This window comes from Balearica regulorum, chromosome 11 (assembly GCF_011004875.1).
Source record: "Balearica regulorum gibbericeps isolate bBalReg1 chromosome 11, bBalReg1.pri, whole genome shotgun sequence".
NCBI classification, from domain to species: domain Eukaryota; kingdom Metazoa; phylum Chordata; class Aves; order Gruiformes; family Gruidae; genus Balearica; species Balearica regulorum.
The window spans coordinates 18,040,394-18,061,128 of NC_046194.1; the positions used below are offsets into that span (position 1 = coordinate 18,040,394).

General features: G+C 42.7%; 1 protein-coding gene across 7 annotated transcripts in view; it reads left to right on the plus strand.

The window, feature by feature from the left end:
- Positions 1–1,027: 1,027 nt before the first annotated feature.
- GRIA3 (glutamate ionotropic receptor AMPA type subunit 3) overlaps positions 1,028–20,735 on the plus strand; it is a 156,065-nt gene continuing 136,357 nt past the window's right edge. For 6 of the 7 annotated variants that reach the window (XR_012837301.1, XM_075763569.1, XM_075763573.1 and 3 more), the window contains exons 1-2: positions 1,059–1,676; positions 2,592–2,750. Coding sequence is in view for 6 of the 7 variants with exons in the window: in XM_075763569.1 (XP_075619684.1) it covers positions 1,586–1,676; positions 2,592–2,750 (250 nt within the window). In the remaining variant the exon portion in view is untranslated. Of the gene's footprint in view, positions 1,677–2,591; positions 2,751–20,735 lie in introns of all 7 variants that reach the window. The other variant, XM_075763570.1, reaches the window with a different exon arrangement.

The window sequence follows — 20,735 nt, forward strand, 5'->3', positions numbered from 1 at the left end:
AGGACCAGGGGAAAGTGACCTGCTAAAATCAGAGGAAAAGGAAACATTAAGCGAAGAACAATCTTCCTGGGGCCTATGAGATTGACTAGGTGACCTAATATCTCTTTTCTGTCTCCATTTTGTACAGTTTTGTGAACCTCAAAGCAGCAAAAAGAGAAAGGAGCTGCAGGATCCATGTAGCGAGGTGTCAAGGAGACGGGTGCAAGATCAACCCCTCAGAGAGCCAAGCTTCAGGCAGCAGCACAATAGCTCCCCATGGATGTGCACATCAAGACTGGTGTTCAGCGAAGAGGCGGGCAGCAGAGGCACGCGGGATGTCCAACACCCACCTGCCCGCTCCCCTGCGACCATCGGGTAAGCCAGGCTTTGTGCTCTGTGGTGGGGCAACACCGCATCTGACAGAGATGTTCCCTTTCTCCAGCATACAGGATGAAACAGGGAGACTTTGTTGGATTTCCTTCCTTTAGAGGAGGTTGGGAAGGAGCTAATATTCCCTTGCCGGGATAAACTTGTTCTTGTCTTTCTTCACCTCATGGCACTGTGGGCGGATGAATGCGGGAGCCTCCCCCCTCAGGCGCTAGCGCTGGAGGAGGGATGAGTAGAACTCGGGCGCAGGGGAGACACCCCCTCCGGTAAAGTGCATCGCCCCTCGGCACTCCTCGCTGGCTGCCCCGGGGCCTTTCCCGGCCCCCCCTCCGGCAGCCCCCCCGCTCCCGCCTCCCCGCCAGCCCTCTCCCCTCAGGCGGGGCCGCGGGCGCCGCGCGGGTCCTCGCCCCCAGCCGCTCCCGCTCCTCGGGCGCCGTCCTTCGCCCGCCGAGGGGCAGGCCCGGCGGCACCCGGCTGCCCCAGCCCTCCCAGGGCCTCTCGCCCCCGGCCCTGAGGCGCCTCTGCCGCGTTTCGAGCCCCGGCCCCGAGGCGCTTGCACCGCCCCCCTTCCCCGCCGCCGGGCGCGGGCAGGACCCCGGCCGCATCCCCCTCACACCCCCGCCCTCCCGGCTCCCCGCCCTTCCCCCGCCCGCAGACAGGCGGACGCACGGCGCTCACACCCGCGCTCACACACACACCGAGGCGATGCAGCTTTAAAGGGGCCAGCTGCAGCCCGGGGGCCGGCCCACGTGAGGCCGCTCAGCTCCCTCCGACCGCAGCCCCGAGCGCTGCCGCCGCGGCCGGGAGACGCCAGCGCCGGGGCTGGGCGAGCGGGCCGAGCCGAGCCGAGCGGCTGCCAGCCCGCCTCACGACAAGTTTGATCGATAACCCCCTCCCGGCCCGGGGGGAGCAGCCTCGCCGGCTCCGCTACCCACCATCTTTGGGGGAAGTCCCTGTACTGGGGGGGGGGGGAGCTGCTGGAGACGGGGGGAGAAAGGCAACCTCGCAGCCAATGAGCCCTTCCAGGCTGGGGTGAAGACAAGAGGAGAGGGATTTGGGGAAGAAAAAAAAAGAAGAAGGGAAGAAAGGAGGGGGACCGTCCTCCCTACTGCCTCCGCCAGCATCGCCACCACCATTGACACTACTCCGAGCCTCCAGTTGCGCCCATGCCTGTGCCGCCAGTTTCGTTTTAGGGGCTGAACCGCAGGGGCTCAAGAAAATGGGGCAGAGCGCGCCCCGGACCCTCCTGCTGCTGCTGGCGGGGCTGCTGGGAGAGGCTCTGGCAGGGTTCCCCAACACCATCAGTATAGGTAAGCGCCCGCCGCGGCACCGCGACCCGCTCCTTCCCCCCCGCCAGCCGAGGGGAAGTTGTGTGGAGGGGGGGGCGGCGGGGGGCGAGCCCGGGCGCCGCCGGGTAGGGGTGCGGGTGGCCCCGGCAGCTTTCGGGGACAGCCCCGCTCCGGCTCCTGCCCGTTGTTGTGAGCGAGAGGCAGGAACGGTGCCGGGGCTGCGCTGACGGGCGGCTGTGAGCGGCGCCGGGCTGCTGCTCTGGCCGCGCACCTCGGGAACGGCGGGAGGATTTGGTCCGTGCTCATGCGGCATCGTGCCCTGAAGCAGCGCATCCCATGTAGCGAATAATATGAGAGAGTAACGGCGGGAATCTGTAACGACGTGCCCTAAACCTGGGGCCGAATGAGCCGTAAGGCTGAGGGCATGCGAGGGAAACTTGGGTTCTTCCCCTGCCTTTCCCCGGGAGCAGCGCTCAGCTGTGCGTGTTCTCCACCAGACCGTTTAAAACCGCACGTTTGCCACGCTGCACGCCACCAGCGTCCTTAGCAAATAACTCTACAGAGACCTTATTTAGGTAGTCTGGAGATAATTTAGGAGCCACAGTTCCCCAAGTTAGACTTTTAAATCTGTGTGCGGGCATCCGTGTGTAAGTGGCCTGGTTTTCGAGGTGCACCTGCAGCTGACAGTGACTCGTGATAGCTCGGGGGGCACCTGGATGCGACGTGTGGCTTTAAAAGCCTAACTTTGGACTTGGAGTATGTGTTTCATGTACGTGCTCTGTCAGAATTAAATGCCCAGGCTCAGCCTGCTCCTGTTCGTTCTTTCCTGAGATGCGCAGTATGCAACCGTAACTTACTGCTGCTGTTTCTCCTCAAAAGTCAGTCTGAAATACCTTTTTCCTTTTTTTTTTTTCCTTCTCTTTTTTTCCATCTTAGGTGGACTTTTTATGAGGAACACTGTTCAGGAGCACAGTGCATTTCGGTTTGCTGTGCAGTTATACAACACAAACCAAAATACCACAGAAAAACCCTTCCATTTGAACTATCATGTAGATCACTTGGACTCTTCCAACAGTTTTTCAGTGACAAATGCTTGTAAGTAAATACATGCTTTTTTAAAAAATATTTGTTTGTTACCTATCCTTACATTCAATTTCTCCCTGGTAGCCTAGAGTTCTTGTCTATACAACATAGTGCAATAAATGTGTGTACTGACATGAGGTTTTGTAGATTTGCAGCATTATATGGTTGAATAATACCTTCGGAAAAGTTCTCTCACTGCTTCTTTTCACCCCTTTAGTGGTTTTTTATTCCAGCAAAAAACCCATGTTACTTATATAGCAGCGCTGTGTAGCTGTGATCAGTGAATTGCCGTTGAAGTAATGTCCCTTTTCTGTTGAGGCTACAACCTAGCCGTGTGAAACAGCGTGATTTGCAAATAATACCATGTAGGAATAAAACAGAAACAGCTGTTTACAAGTGACCTTGAGGGAACAAAGCTAGAGGGGCTTACTTGCCTCCTCTGCTCTGAAATACTGGGTTGTTTTCTTACAGTGGAAGTCCTGTTAAAGGCTGAGGAGACTGTAAACTGACAAATACCGTTAGAGATGAGGGTAGAGAAAATGGAATCAGAATGCTTAGCATTATGAGAAATAGCTCTGCACAAGCAGTGCATGCGTATAATTTGAGCTTTTATTAACAGAAGAAGCAAAATAGAACTTTGAGTAGTGTTAATGTGGTGTTAAAATGCGAAATCTCTTTCTGAAAGACTGGTGCGTGTTCTGCATTTAAAAAAAAGCATTCCTTTACCAATAGTAGTTCCTGAATATTTGTTTTACTGATGTGTCCAAATTCAGTTTTATACAGTTTTTATTGTAAACTTTTGAAAATGAATGCAGTCTTCTTGCAAGGTACTTGCATGCACTTCGCAGTATAGAGAAATACGTCTGTACGTGATCTGAAGGAGCTCTGAGTGCAATGCACTAACTTTGTGTTATGAACAGGATTCCTGTTCCTGTACTCACAGTATAAAATGTTCAAAGAGGAAGCATTGTGCTAAAATAATGAAGTGTTGGAGTACAGAAAACTAGTGTCTCTTGATTTAAAATGATTTCATGTTTTGAATATCTGATGTCTTTAATTTTTTTGTTTGTTGGGGATATGATAGTTCTTATAATCCTGTCCCACACTGTGTATATAATCGGAAGGTTGGACAAGTAGATACTTTGTTCTTCTAGGACTTTGGGTATTTTTTGAGAAAGTTGATGGTTAGAAAACATACAATAAGGAAATATTTGGATAAATTTTGGATTGATATTCCAACATATCCCCCATGTGACTGCTTCTTGCTAGTGCAGCGTTACGCTTTTTAAAGGGCTTTGAAGTAGGACCTTTAAAACTTTTGCAAGGGGGTTAATTATATAATATCTAATAAAAATGTTTAGTAAAGTGGAAAAAAATGGTAAATAAAAGCGTGTCTGTACTTTGCATCTTATTTTACTAATCCTATCCAGCCTCAACAGTTCTTACAACAAACATCAGACTATTAATCCTTAATCAGTATAATCCCTTCAAGAGGCTGTATCTCAAACACAGTTTCCTAAATATCAATTATATGGATTTAAACTAAATACATTAAACTGCTTGGGTGATTAATTATTAATTGTTTTTTAAAAGTTCTACCAGCACTTCTGTACCAATCCCACCAAGACAAGTGAACCACGCGCTCGTTCAGAGGCAGTCAATGTATTATTTAGTCAGCGTGCTTCTCATCTTCTGACATCTAATGATTTTTGTCATTGCTTAGTGAAAGCTGTGGCGATTTTAGAAAGATGAGATGGTTTTCTGTAGTATAGGGCTGCATGTTCCAACACACATATTACCCGGGTAGTAAAATTGGGAGAACTTAAATCTCTGGAGAAACTGTAGACCAGAGCACACCAGCCTACAGTAACCTATTTAAAAATAGAAGATGTGAAAAAAGAAACAAGAAGGAAAATGAAAAGGTGACCTTGTCCATAGCTGTGTCAACCATCTGGTAATACTGTTGGTAGGAGAAGAATAGGGTGAGTCCAAGTCACCAGTCATATAGGTCTCAATAGCTCAAAATAAAAAAAAAATAGAAGACTTGCTCTTTTTGAATCTGCAAGCAATTGTCTTTGGAAGTCAGAATGCTCATACGTATCGATGTGTTAGGATGAACTAATAGCTCCCTGCTACCAGGCTAACATGTAAAACATTCTGGCCTAAGTACCCTTAATCACATCCTCGCTTCCCAGTGGAGTGGCAGATAATTTCAGGGTGCTGCCACCGTATCCATGAAGGAATTCGTTCCACAACATTTTCACTTCTCTTGGAGAGACGCATAAATTGTCTCCAGTGCTGTCACACAGCCGTTTGATCAATATTTGCAATTGGCAGGGATCCACAGGAGAGAAACCTGCAGTGACTCCGACTGCCTTTGCTGGAGAGGGAGACTGGGACTGACTTTGTGGTGGGATAGGTGAAGGAACTGAAGGGAAATCAGAGAAAGTAGCATGTGTAGCTTGAGCCTAGTACCTGTACTGCCAGTATCTGTTAAAAAACTACTTTTCATTCTCCTTTGCTTTGATTTATATGATAGTGGCTGTAGTAAGCGTTCATGTGTGCAGGAGTTGAGGGGGGCTCTGCTCAGGAAAGACTTATGTTCTTACTGTACAGCTGCACATCCTGCTTGGTGCAATCTGGTGCATTCCAGAGGCAGGAGAGAAAAAATCTCTTCTGAAGTATCCTCATGAGCCAGAGATAAAAAGCCCACCTCTGGTAGGGCTGATTTGGCAATATCCCAACACGGGAGCAAACTTGTTTAGAAGCAAAAGAAAATTCCTGCCCTAAGCCCCTCCCTCTCATTCCTTCTTCAGTTAAATGATGCATAATCTGATTCATGTACATGTATTCCTTGCTTCACTGCTGGCACCGAGTCCCTCTCTGTATATTTAATTTACATGCATGCATAGAGTATTCATTCACTCCGTATTTATCTGCCCACCTATTTATTTAGCTGTATGATATCTTAGCAGAGAGCAAATGCAAACACAGATGAAAATTCCAGTGTATTTAAAGGTGAACTGAAGTTTATCAATTGGCTCTTGGAGGGGGGAATTTATTACAGCTTTTAAAATATGCAGCTTTTTGCCATCAGAAAAAAAAACCAGGAAGGAAGGGAGTTAACTTGACTTGCGAATGAATAAAATCAAGTAAAACATGGATGTTATATTTTCTTCAAAAATGCTCATGTAGGGAGTGAGCTGGCTTTTTCAGAATGATGTGAATATAACAGCTCCAATGCATAAATTCATCACTGAAATGTCTTTCATGCTTTTCTTATAAACTCTGATGAAGGATGTTAGTATTAATGTTGAATTATGTGTACAGTTCTCTAGATCTATTCCCTAGAAATAACCTGCGTATGTCTTTCTGCTCTGCACTTGTAGTGCACTATACTAACACTGCTCTAGCCTCTGCAGTGTCAGCTCATTAGCACACAGATCTCATATTCCCTCTCTGCACTGTCATTGCAAAAAATTGCTGTTGTACACCTTTACAGCCAACAAATGTGCACTTGTGTTACGTACAATTTGCAAGAAATATTTAGAAAAGTAAACTCAACCTTATATGTAGTCCCCATGGAATTTCTCAAAAGAAAGTATTAGTTTTCATTAAAATCTGTTGATCATGTAATGATAGTGGTGGGATGTGTACGGGTGAAAAGGGGCTGTGATTGCAGAATCTAATTAATCTACAGGCAGATTCTCTCTTTCAGCTAAATCTAACCTATCAGCTGCAAATTCTTGTCCCGTTAATTTTTCTGAGTCATTTTTCTTATCTCTTCTGAACTGAGAAGGCTTTTTATGTTTTACCAAATGTTGATGTGTAGTGTTTTTTTCCACAGGCACTCGTTCTTTAAGAGACCAAAAAAAAAAAGGAAGATACAATGACCTGCTTACCTTAACTTGCTAAAATCCTTTAAGTGATTGTATGGACACTTTCTTGAAGGGGTCTGATTTCAGACTTACTTAGAAATTTTTTCTTTAGCATCCTTGAAGTCCTTGTGTTTAATCTTTAATTCAACTTGGTAGATTTTAATGGGAAAAGTGCCTGTTTGTTGTTGTGAGAATGTTGCAGAAGATGGGCTAGTAGCAGACAGTTTTTCCAGTTTAACTGTATTGCTCCCTTTCCCAAAGCACAGGTGCATGCATATATATATATGCACTCACATGCCTACCCACTTGCACACATGCGCGTGCGCACACACACACACGCACACACTTTTTCCGTAGTGCTGCTCAGCATTTCTTTTTGCCAGTGGGCAGCTAATTTGCTTCTCTTGCATCTGTGTACTCTTTGGCCAGCTGGCAAAGGACACTGATGCTGAAAGTGGTCAGGTCCCTTCTGCCAAAAGCATAGGCATGTCTCACTGAAAGTCCTGCCAAGTTTGGGCTGTGTGCTGGTGGTTTTGGGTGAGTAGAGACCACAGGGTAGATGCCTCACTCTCCTGATAAGGAATGTGCTGTGGTTTTTCCCCAGTGTTCTGTGGTAAAACACCTGGAAATGTGCTTTCTACATGACTCAACTCATTACAGATCCCTGAAAATGCTGTGGAACGTTCTCAAATACTGTACGTTATTGCTGTGTGACAATCAGCTGGCTTTAGTTTAGGGGCCAAAGCTTTTGCAATATTGGGCTAGGTAGAAAGGTGAAGGGTGTGTTCCAGCTGAAGTTTGTTTCCACTTCATGGCAGAGCAGATGATTTGTCATTAAGCTGAATGTGATCTCAGTGTTAGCAGAAGGAACCATACTACTTTCAAGTATGTTTTCTATTTCTTAAGTTAATTTTAAAATAAGCTGACTCTCCTTTCTCTCCTCCTCTGTTGCATACATACCATTTACATGCTGTTTAGATGTTAGGGTTCCATTTAACTCACACTGTAGAGGTGGGAAAAAAAAATCTTATATGAATGGATAGTCTCTTGAGAAACTCTGAATTCACCAAATGAATGAAGAGTAAAGCACAATGAAGAGCGCCATTTACTTGTTCAGTTTCAGAAAGATTTTCTGCAGAAGCAGAGATGAAATTGTTCACTTTTCCTATGTAGCACTGGGCCTGGAGGACCCATGAGACTATTGGCATAGGTTGGAGAGCTACTGATTAACTACAGATTCCAATGAAATGTGTAACGTCTGTAGTTTATCTCTAGGAGGAGATGGAGATGCGATGATGGGAAACAAGCATGCGACAGTAGCTTTTAAGAACAAAAAAACCCCGCAGTTTTGTTGAAGGCTGACTGGAGAGCTTGTCCAAGAGCCACAGAATGCAGTGGGTTTCTTTCCTCTGGGTTCGCTGTGTTCAGTGTCTGGGAGGTGGGAGGCCGTCCTACTGCAAGTGTAGGACTGTTATGCAAGAAGGTGTGAAATGAGGGAGCTGGTATATCTTTGATTCTTTATTGTCACAATCCAGTGATTTAACATTTTTCCATTTAAAGTACATATTTTGTCATTACCCATTTTGGAATGCTAATTTTGATTTAGCTAGGCATCCTTAAAATGTCTTAGAATATGTTATTTTTAAAGCAGCAACAGTTTGGTCTCATAGTTCAGTTTCAAACTAAGCCAAACCATATCACTGAAAATTGGTGTTTGTTTATTGTGAGAAAGATGTTTGTTGAATTTGTATTTGGCATGTAAGTTGCAGCCTAAGATGAGTACTTTCTGTGCTGCTGTGAAGTGTAGATCACTGGAAGGCCATGACCCCCTTTCTACAGGAGCTCTTAGGCAACCTAAAGATTCTATACCTATTGTTGTGAGGTTTGCTATACAGGGGCTTGTACCTCCACCTGAACAATGTGGCGATCTAAAAATAGAAATATAAAAATGATAGATGTAGATCAAACCAGTTTCTGTGAAATTCTGTGATGATCGCTGCAGTGAAGCAATTTCCAGATTTCATCCATGGGGATTCTTTTTCTTCTAAATTTGTGTGTATTATGTTTCCCGTCAGAGGCAGAGGTGTGCTTCCCTCCATTATATCTCCTGCTTTATATTATTGTTGATCTTCAGAATATCGGACGCCCCAGAAACCTCAAACTTGGAATCTTGGAATTTTTTTGTGTGCGGTCATCTGATGAAGACCCTAAAGTTGACCCTCGTGTTCAGCTGTTGGTAGCCATTGCAGTGTGGACACTAATAAATACTGCACAGCTTCACAGTATGTAATTTTGCCTGACCGTATCAGGGATTTTGGAGCTATTTCTATAGCACCCAAAACTCAGAAGTCATTTATTAGCACATAGCTATATGTGAAAGATTTGAAGGCAGTGCGTGCCTTTTTAGTTGATCTCACCAAGATGTTATTATTAGGGGTAAAACTCACATATACACAGAGCAAGAGAGAAAAAGGTGATAAGGTTTCTGTGTGAAGAGGAAGAGTGAACGTGGGAAGGAGTTACGTGAATGAATTCACCTAGCAGTCATTCTTGCACGTCCTCCTTGTGGTACCTGAGGCACTGGGTCTGTTTTATCATCCTAACTGCTTCTAAAATAGCTGGTGGCAATGTGCAGCCCTCACACATAGACTGCGCAGGGGGCACAGAAGCCCTTACGCATGGGGATCAACCTGCAGGGACACTGCGCTGCAGATAACTTGCCCTGGCACTTGTAAAAAGGGTGAATTGCTCTGTGAGAATTGGATAATAGCCCAGGTGAGCACTCTTGTGCTGGAATGGAGCGACCTATCTGGTCACTTGTATGTAATTACTTTGCTAGACTATTTGGACATTTCAGATATGCTTAAAGTTGGGTTGGTTTTTTTTTTTTCAAACACAATTTACAACATGTTCACTGTCATACCGCTTGTAAGTTACATGATTGTATTTGGATGCTTGGTCCTGCCCTTGTGTTGGGCTTGTGTTTCTTCGACTTTATCGAAATGTGATGTTTGAAATTCTGATCAAGAATTTTTTAAAAAAATAAATGCAGGGCTGCATGGTGACTTCACTTTCTTCAGTCCTTTTCAATACAAGAACTGTCTTTAAACTGATATGCAGGTATCTGGGAAAGGTATATCCACTCTCTGATGGTATATAGTCCATGCATACTTACTTCATTCCATATATACTTCATTATTTTCATACCTCTTTCTCCTGGATTGATGTGTGTAATGGTGTTTGCTGATTTCACCATCAGTAGTTTTGTCATGTGCAAACATCAAGCATTTGGGCCCAGCCCATGTGGTAAAGGGACTGAACCTGGGAAATTGCAGACTCTTCTGATAGCTCTTAGCATGATTTGGAATAAGTAAGTTTGTACTTTTGGTAGCACAATTTTGCTGTCTCTTACACAAGGGTGATGCTATTTGCCTGTATCAGACAGGTATTGCAGGGCTGTTTGCAGTGAAAAACTTGGAGAGCTTTGGTTAACAGTACCTTTTTCATTTTATTGCTCACTTCTCCACTTCCCTTCCTTACAAACCCCCGCTCCCAAAAAAACAAAACCCCAACACCCCCCCCCACCCCCCAAAGGCAAAAAAAGAAACCCACCAAAACCAGCCTACTCTTCATGCATCTGAAAAATAAATTGAAATTAGCACTTACTAAGTTGTTGTCCTTGCCAGAAAACAACATACACTTCCACTGATGGACCATGTGTCACAGCTGTACAGCAAGCTCCCCTGTCACTTGACAAAGGTGAAATTTTCAGCTCTTTACCTGAAATAAGCAAAGCCGTCGGAAAGAAAGCAAGTTTAATATTGGAAAGTTGTTTGTCTCCTATGCACCCTGGATCTTTATTATAAGTATGATCCACACTTCTGTGGCACAGCATGTGCCCAATTCTTGCCTTCCCTGACCTACGCTCAGACTGCTTAGTTGAGTGGTGGGGGAAAGAACCGTCTTTACTAGAAGCGGTGTTGCCTGTTGATCTCTCCCAGTGAGGTCTATAGAACATGCTCTAATTGGTATCTCACAGCTGCCAGCTTTTCCAAGAGATGAGCGGCAGTGCGTTTCAGGGATTGGTGCCTTCCGTGATTTCTTTGTCTGATTTCCATTTCAGAGATCTTAGTCTGAGATAGGTGCTGCAGCCCACTTAGTGAACGTGGATCAAGTCCTGCGAATCGCAGGGTTGTTGCATCACGACACGCATCTTGGTTGGACTTTGTATCCTGCTGTGGATGCCAAATTCTGTAAAACTTTCTTTTGTGGCTCTCTTCTGAGAGGGAGGTGCCAGGGGAGAGATGGCTTGGGGAGAAATGGTAATTGATAAGTTTTTCAGGTGATGAACTTTCCATCACCTCTCTACAGCAGTACATGGTAAGACATTGTTTTTTTACCAATTTACAGGGGATTTGTTATCTTAGGCTTTACCACTTGTGTCACCAAGTTTGGATTCTAATGAAGTCTGATGGTCAGAAAACTCAAGTTCATGTGCATTCTTTCTTCCCAGCAGTTGGATGAGAGCTAATTAGTGTCCATTGATTTACAAAGGACTGACCCAGGGTCTAACCCTGCATTGAATCGAAACTGTTAGGGGGATTCTAAATTGTCTAGCAAGTTTAATGTACTTGACCATCTTTCCCCAACCTATTTGTGCAGTGGTCAGGTAAAATCTCCAGAGTGGCTTTGCTACCATTGTGGAGTATGTCAAAAGGACTTGGACCTAAAGAAATGCTGAATGAGCGAGCAGTTAGCATAATACCTGCTGTCCTGCTTTGAATTTCCTTTTTAAAACGTTGCTTTTTATGCCTATTTGGTTATAATTTCTGGATGAATATAAAATATTACTAAAGAGAAAAAATGAATATGGTTGTCCTATGCAAACTAATCCTGTTTCTTTCCTATTTCAGCCGTCAGCAGGGCAATTCTCATGACTAATGGTAGTTTTCATATATTTATATTCAATGCCTTGGCCAGCTCAGACTGAGTTCTTCCATAGAACCATTATCTCACTGCTGTTCTGCGCATCCCAGAAACGGATTCTATATCCTAGAACATCATGCTGCATGACTTCAAAAACACTATGATTGGAAATGATGGGAGTTGTGTGACTTGCTAATCTTTCATTTCAGATATAGTTCCAAAAAGGTTTTGAATATTAGATTGGGATCAACCAGAACATTAGAGAATTAAAAATAAAAGTTTTTAAAATAGTTTCAGAAGTCAAAAAATTGACTTAGCTTCAGTTGAAGCCAAATGTTTTGGAAATGATGATTTCTGGGGTTTGTACTTTTTTGTTTCCTTGACTGAAACAATTTGGTGAAGCCTGTCCGAGTTAGCAATATGTTTCTGCAGACATGAATCTGGTTTTTTCAGTGTAAAAGCACCTGTTCTGTCCAATTTTTACAATGACATATAGATGATGGATGTGGAAAAAAAAAAATTGTGTTTTTGAAAGAAGTTGTCTGCATTTTTGAGGGTATATAGTTCAAGGTGCTTGTCACGGATTTTATGGACAGTTTTTGTCAGTTACAGTATGTATAGCATGTCTTTCCACACCATCTACAGGCAACTTAATTACCTGGAGGGGCAGTGAGGTAAGCCCCAAACTGGTCAAAATGAGACCAGTTAACCTTCTTGAAGTTTTCCACTACTCTGGTGTTCCAGGTGCAGAAGTTGCCTTGTTTAACAGTGTGAATTGGTATAGCTTTACTACATGCAGAGTGTAGTAAATGTAGTGATGGTTTCTACAACCACGTTGTCCTGTTTCAAAGGTGGGCGTTCATATGCATCAGATGTGCTTTACTGCCAGTTATTTTGTGCTATATAACACAAAAAGAAATTGCAAGCAGTGACATGTAGTTGTGCGTATCTGCAATGACCACTGGGACCTAAATGTTTATAGTGCTTCATTGCTCTAACCTAACAGAAAGGAAAAAAAAAAAAAAAAAGCCTCTTTGTATCCCATTAGACAAATATGGGCAGTCAAGATACATAATGGAGTCTTCCTCTGGTGTGATTTATGCCAGGGTAAATTTGGAGTAGCTCTGTGGGGCTCTGAAGGAGTGAAGCTGGTAAAGGATAAGAACAGAGTGGTCCCTTATGGGGTATTCCTGGCTCTAAGCCTTTGGATAAGTGTGGGATGTGGGTCCAGCACAGCCAATGGATTCTTCAAGGGAGGCTCGGAGCATCTTAATCAGTAGCGCACCTCTCCTCCAGGACTACCCAGGTTGTCCAGGCTCTTGACTTCAACAACTAACTGAATACTCCCTTGTGTAGCGTCACACATATTTCCTCTTGGAACTTTGGGAAATTTAACAAAACGTTCACGTTCAGCAGTAGTAAGCATCCCTTTATAAATGGTGCTGGGTATCTCAGAAGTATGTGTAATAGACTGTGTAGAGCAGAATCTGCCAAGGAAAGATTTTGTTTTTCAATTGAAACAAAATAGCATAAATCAAATAGTCTCCAGTGGCAAGTGCTGACCTTGCTTTTAGCAGGAGTCACTTATACCATCTCTACTTTCAGATTTTCATTTTTTCTTTTTTTCTCTTTCACCCCACATAGGTATTTTAGTAGCTGTGAACCTTTCACTACTTTTCTCTCCCTCTCTGCATCAGTTTATGGATTTTTCAATTCTTGTCTGAAAAGAGGCCGTGTGACATTAAAAACCATAGAGTCTTCTGTGAATTTTAACTCATTGTGTCTCTTATGTACTTGCATGAATAGTGATAGTCATGAAAAACACGGCACCTTTTTCCGAGTCTCTCTAAAGGTAATTCAAGAACAGATCTCTGGCAAAACAGGGTCTTTTGGCTGAAGCATAAAGCTAACATTTTACCCTATTTTCATCTGTAAAAATGCCGTTATTTTTCATGAATAGTGAACCTATTGTGGGTAGTGATGCTGCTAGCTCCTGCATCCTGGTCAGGTTCCAGCTTGGATCATTATCAACATAAATCAGTTATTCTCCTGGAAGCTTTATTCAGATAAATTATCTGCACTTCCTGTCTTAAATTCTTATTGTGTTGTTCTGCAGTGCTAGCCCCAGTTTCACATAAGGTGCATTTGAGATTTGAGTTGAGGCAATCTCTGCATACGCTGGAGGATACAATTTGATATTAAAGTATATTTTCCTTGTGGGCTTTTCTGAAAAGAATTTATGCTTCCTTGGTAATGTCTGGAGATTCCCCGTGTTAATAAGAATTGTTTTGTTAATTGATTCCAGAATCTGCTGCTCTGGAATAGTCTGTCTCAATCAAGATCTTCACATGAATTTAAAAATGGCATCTTTCTGGACAAAATTGCAAGCAGGATTAATATGATTCTTCCTTTTTATTATGTGGTCTCTACAAACGCTTACATCAGCCCTGGGTATTTCTTGTGTATGCTGGGTTGAATTCAATCTATTGCAACATTCTCTGTAAGGGGATTAAAATCTTCTTGCAAATAGCTTAATCAAAATCGATTATTAATTGTGTTTTCCAGAAGCCTGGGTGAAGCTATCTGTGAAATATGAATCTATCATTTCAGTTTCTCAGAAATTCAGCTGTGTAATTCAATGTGTCTGAAGTACACTTGCAAAAAGTATCGGAAAGCTCCAAAGGCAGGAGACCTCCTCCTGCGAAATGGGTGTGGGAAGGGCAATAGCAGTTTAAGATTCTCCCCTGCTATCCTGCCTGCCTCATTCCTGCATGAAAGATGCTATAGAAGTGTAAAGCATTAAGATCAAACCTCCTGGATAATCAGGACTGTGACTTTGTTCTGCATGACGGAGGAGGGCCTGCAGTTCAGACGCTGCTGACTGCCTTCTCCGCTGAGCCTGCCAGCAAAAGGGTCAATTAGTGCCAGCTGCAGGAGTGCGGCTCCGTTACAAAGGCCTGTGTCCACTTAGAACTGTGCGGTTAAGCTCTCATTATGGACTTTAGGTTAATAGCAGTGTATGCTGCTACCTAATCATTTACCTGAAATGGAGAGACTTTATTTTACCAGTGTAGCCATCCTCCTACCCAGTTTGTTTGGGGTGGTTTTTTGTGACTGAGTCCAACTTTAAATCTGAGAGAAGTCATGTTGTGCTGGTGATGATTATGGTTCAAGTGTGTAGAGATTTATTGCCAATATAGAATAAACAGTAGTAACTTTAAAATATTGGTGATCAAAGCAATAAAGATCTGCAGCTTGATAAATTCACCCATTCTTAAAAGCTAGCTTTTCTCTATGAACATCTGGTGGACAATTTTACTTTATCAATATAATCAAGGCTTTCATTTTAAAACAGCCACTGTTTTCTGTTTGCAAAGGCAATTTCCAGAGTACAGCCTGCCTTATTTCTCAGAGGTATAGAGGCACTGGCTGGGTTGTGAGCTTCCCCTGTTTGTCCCCTGGAAATCGAGGGTCCTCTCTCTGAGGAAGTTGGTGCCATTAATCTTTTTGCTGTTGGCTGTTATGCTAGAAACATCCCACTGAAATGCTCTCTTGGTGCAGCTGGGTGTGCTGATCGTCCTTCGTATTATACTAGCAATAAGCTTGTAAATTGGATAATGCTACAACTTGAAGATTATTTTAATTGCCAGGATATAAATTTTCTGAGCAACAGGCTTTAAGACAGAACAAAGTGGCTTTTTAAAGTTGGTGCAGCAGCAGTTTGGGTACCTGGATGTACGCACGTACGCTGTTGCTTCCTGCTCAGTAGGCTGTTCAGAGGGCTTGGGCATTTCTGCAGAGCTCGTTTGGTGGCATTTCTTTTGGAGCATTGCCGTCAGCGTGAAGGACCTGAGGTGATGGCTTTGGCTCCCATTCATGGTAGCCGCAAGAGAGAAATTGCTGCAGTCTGCTGGTGTATTGAGCTCTCTGCAGTGATGTCTCACGGCAGCACAAATCCTGCCTGGAAGCAGATGAGTGCCAACCTCTAGGTCTTTGGGACAGCTTACCATTCCTCTGTTTTCCTTAGAGCGCACACCAGGCATCTTGTGATTCCTAACCAGTGAAATAGGGTAGAAAACCTAATGGCAATTCCCAGTGGTTAGGAGATGTTCCTGCAGAAGCAGGAGATACCTTCAGAGCCTCAGGAGTGGTGACCCACTGGTCTGCAGGCTGGGCAGCAGTGGCGGTGCTGTGCTAGCCCACAGCCCAGCAGGGCTGCCAGGGAGAGAGACTCACTTCAACCACAGCAACTGGATCTTCTTTGACTTCAGGGCTTTGGAAGTTTTCTTTGGGATCTGTACTCTGCAGAGATGCGGGGTTTTTTCCCTTTAGTCAGTTGTCTTTATTCCTTTTCCTCTGTTCTTGCCTTGCTTTCATAGATAGGAGCAGATAGACTGTAATTAAAAAAAAAAAAAAGAGCTATTTCACTTCCCAGAGACAGTGAACAGGCCTGCGAGTGGTGCCTTCTGTTCCCCGTCTGCCTGGGTTCACCTCGCACCCATGAGCCTCAGCCTTAGTCTCGTTCACGTGGAGCTGTTGGGTTTGTTTCGCTCTCAAAAACTCTTTTGAGAGTGGGCACGTTTCACACTGAAGTGGTTAAAAATCCCAAACTTGCTCACGTTTCCTCAGAACTGACATTAGCTATTCCCAGGGTAGGGTTACTCAGATCACTGGAGCTTTCTTGGAATCCAGTTTGACTTTTGAGGTGGTTACGAATCCTTGAGATGGTGTGAGTTCACCGCAGAGCGGGAACTGCTGTATCACTGGAGGGATCCTGGTGCTTTCGGTGGAACCCCTACGTAAATACAGTAACTGGGGGAATGAAAACCCAACAGTATAATTCTTCAGCATTTCCTTTTAGTTTCTTGAAGCCTGCAATGCCTTTTGCATAACGTGAGCCTTCTGCAGCTCCCGGTGACGAACCCGCTAAAACAAATGACTGAGATTAGTATTATTTATAGATAACCACAGAGATCATTTATTCCTCTCAAGCTGTTTATTTTTGGGCAGCCCAGTGAAACTGATGAAATTGCCAGTTGTCTGAAATGCTACTGCCAGTTGTTTGAATGAACGGTATTGATTATAGTTACAGGACTATTCATCTCATACTGGCACGCATACAATACATGTATTATAAAAATGTTGTCTCTGTTGACAGCTGGGTTATGAAATGATACACTGAATTATATGTCCTTATAGGCAGTGTATACATAGACTTTTCTTAATCCTAAATCAGAGCTATTAAAAGTTACTTGAAGGAATACAGAACGGCGTATCAGACACTGAAGAATATTATACCTTTGTTAGAAACAACCAGTTAACAAATTTATGTTGAAATGAGCTGACACAGTGAAACCTCAATGGGTGCTAACTGGTCTAAACAATCTTCTGCTGTGGAGGGGGAGAAAATTTTATTTTATTAAATAAGATGCAGATATAAAAGAGACTGTTTAAATCTATTACCACAGTTTTGTTTTAAAATCAAAGAAAACCTTGAGGCAATCCCAGTTTGCAGTGCATACAGTAGTAGCCTTCTGGCTTTGTAGTAAATCCTTCATCTTTCTGATTTTATTTTTTTTATTTAAAAAATATAGTGATGCAGTGATCATGTTCGTCTACACTTACCCTCAAAAGTTTTCCATCCTTCATTCTGTCTCTTACTTAATGGTGTGTGTCCCAGTCGCCTGGTTTGCTCCGTCGCGTCGCCTTTTGCTGTGGGATTCACTGGGGAGAAGCTCAGCTCGTGGCCCTTAGGCTGCAGCTTCTGTCCCTTCACTGCAACAATCTGTTGTTCTAACTCAAAATGGGTTAGAAGAAACCCCAAAAGTTGAAATAAAACCCCATCTCACGTTTTAGAGGATGTGATCTTTCATTGATTTGAAGGATTCATAATGTGAAAAACTATGATCGTTAAATAAAGATTAGATAGATTTTTAAGTACTGTGCTTGAAAATTTCCATTGTCTTGCTCTGTAGTCATGAGTGATCAAAAATAGATTAAAGTGCTCAGAGCATTTTTTTCCAAGTTTTACTAATGCTTTCTTGATTACATCTGAAATAACACCATTGTCTGATATTGGCAACCAGTAGTTGCCCTGGGAGCAGACTTTCCCTGTATCTACTTGGGTTCGTTGGTACACTGAACATAACTCAAATTGTACACAGCGGTGACAGGTCTAACTGTAGAATGCTTGGGTGTGTTTTTAACGCCTGTTTGCAAGTGTAGTGAATTTATTCAATAACTGCATTGAAGGTTTCGTAAAATACGTAAGTCCAGATCACAGATGGAGTAGATTGACTTAGGATGCCTGATATAAGCGGACAGAAGCTAATTTTCATCAGCATGACTCTTAAAATGGTATTTAACAATTCTTTTTGGTAGTATAGTGGATAGAAGTCTTTACAAATTTGTGTGTTGTTCAGTTGCAAAAGGATTATATTATTCTTCAGCTTGAGTTACCTGTGATAGCTTTCAAATGGAATATTTTTTGTCATAATTTCAATTTTCCGTGGCATAAACTATGAATTTCCTAAATAGGAAAACAATTTTTCTCTTGTTCTTTCTTTTTTCCTTCATAGTCTGAGATTTTTCTTTACCAGTAAGTAATCCATTTGTAACCATGAGAAAGGTTCATCTGAACATCTCTTGTCACTCTTTTTTTTTTTTTTTCAGATCCTAGCAAGCCAGTTTTTATCTGTCTGCTTCCTTCTGCTCAACACTTTTGCTTTCTTTTCCTTGTATCAGTCTCTGCAATGAAGCTGTTGTAATGCAACCACATTAATTGATAGTGTTTTATTTTAAAATTCTTTCTCTAAAAACTTAATCTCCTGTTACAAGGCAGGATATTTACATGCTCATTCTCTATAAAAGTGGATGGGTTAGTGGAATCAACATCCTACAGGTTTATGGCAGAATAGACCCCCCCCATCCCCACGCTGTCAATTCTGTTGATAGTTTGTGTAGTGCAGTGACTGACAAGATACGATAGCAAGGGTAAAACATTACCTACAGGCACTTGGCAAAATTTAGGGTTCTCTTCAGCTGGAATGGCTCCGCTTAATTGTTAGCGAAGCCTCCCCTGCTGTAATGATGCATCAGAGCAGCACGAGCTGAACAGTTGTGTGGCTGAACTTGCTCCTGCCGCTCATGAAGCGGCTATACTGTAAATGCAAACAGTAGGTGCTCCCCTTATCTCTAATTAAAGCACGGATGCAAGTTTGACTATTCAGCTGCAGTATCAAGGTACTCAAAAAGGTAACTTGGGAGTTGGAAAGCAGGTATTTTTGCTTGATACATGTTCTCAATACCTTTGCTTTTCTGACTTCCGCAGCAGAAAGGACAGCTTGAGGGTGAAAAAATGTACGGGGGTGAATCTCTCTTTTTTTTCTTTTTATATTTTTCTTTTTTGTTTTTAATTATGGAAAACTGTGGTATTTTCTACTGTTGACTTCAGAGTAAAGAGGAAAATTTCCTGGAAATCCTAAGGAAAGGTGGCCTTCCCTAAGCAGTATTTTCTCGTTTTTCTGTGGAGCTGCAATATGACTGATTCTGTCCTGCTTGTCTTTTAAAGGTACAAGATCAATCATGACAATAAGGATTACATGTGATGTTTATCTGGATTCTTAAGAAAACAATGGCAGAGGAGGAAATAGGGAAGGGCAATATTGTCATTTGAGAGGATGCTTGTATATGGCTCGTAGCTAAAAGGCTTTATGTATGATATTCTTCAATATTCTGTGCACTTCTCCATAAAGACATTAACAGCCTGGTGAAGAACTCAGATGTTGAAATTCAGCACTTTAATATAATGTCCAAACTTGCCTTTCAACAGTCTGCTCAGCTGTGTAAAATGCTGGGTGGATATTCTAATTCAGGCCCCTACTTTGTTTGTCATTAGTAGCAATATCCATTGCAAGAGCCAATGTGCCGATGTGTGGTCTCCACCATGATCTTCCATTAGATGTCAGTCAAATCTCTGATTCTGGATTTTTTTTGTCTTGCAAGAGAGTGCAAACATGTGGGCTTGCTTAGCTTAAATAACTGGTTATTTTTCAGATCTAGTTAATCACAAGCCTGAGTTCTTCACCTGAACAATCTTTCCAGGGTCATCTATTCAAGTAGCTTTTTCTAATCTTAGGCAACAATTTAACTTTTTAAACACAGAAACTCTGATTAGGGTGTTTTGGAGGAAGAACCCTTACCTTCTAAATCAAGTTTCCTCTCATGGTTTATTTTCCTTATTTTTAAACAGTCTTGATTTTTTTTAAATTTTTTTTTTTCCTTTCAGATAAAACTTGTTTTTATTCTTTTCCACTGCAGTTGTGTCAGAGATTAAATGCACGTTCCTGTTTGCACAGACAACATCCATATCAAGGACAAAAATTTTAAAATCATATGTACAGTGGCATCATTGTGTAATATTACTGTAATTAGTAATGTTTCTTAATAAGCTACACAACAATACGATTACTTGGTTCCTGAGAAGAGTCTCACAAAGGTGAGTTAAGTTTTACGGGATGAATTTCTCACTTGCTCCCCCCAGGTCTCCCAAACTGATACTCAGAAATAAATCTTTTTGGAGAATAATTAAATTATCTTGCATTGCCCACATCGTTGGCTCTAATTAACTGCTATGGTTTGGATTCTCTCCTTCATTTGGGAAGTTTGAATGCACTCTGCAGAGAGAACAATTTTAGAAAGAGAGTTCAGAATGCGGCTCGCCAGAAGACTACAGCTCTGTACAGCGTGGTTAGTGTCACTTACTGGCTTGACCCAGCACATTTATTCTGCTTAGCTGAAGTCATGGTAGTGCTAGATACCGTACTTAGTGACGTTGGTTTGAACGGTCCTTTTTGTAAAAGAAAATATTTTTATGGTGGTGGTTTGATGGTTTCTCTTTATTCCTTAGTAGTATACTCCACGTTATGTTTTTATTCAAAGTTAATTGTTTGATAGCAGGATATTTTTTATTTGTAATAGTTCTGGGGGCTGGGAGGGAAGGAGGAGAGGACCAAGTAAGTGGAGGGAAGCCGCAGCTTAGAAAAGGAAGCAGAGCCAAAAGAGTTAAATTGCGCTTCTTTCTAAGATGTGAAATTGCGTGAAAGTACTCCCTTCTAGGGCACCACCTTGATGTGTTTGCTGGTGCTGTTTTGAAAGATTTTCAATTACCGTATCATCGGTAGATTTTATGGAA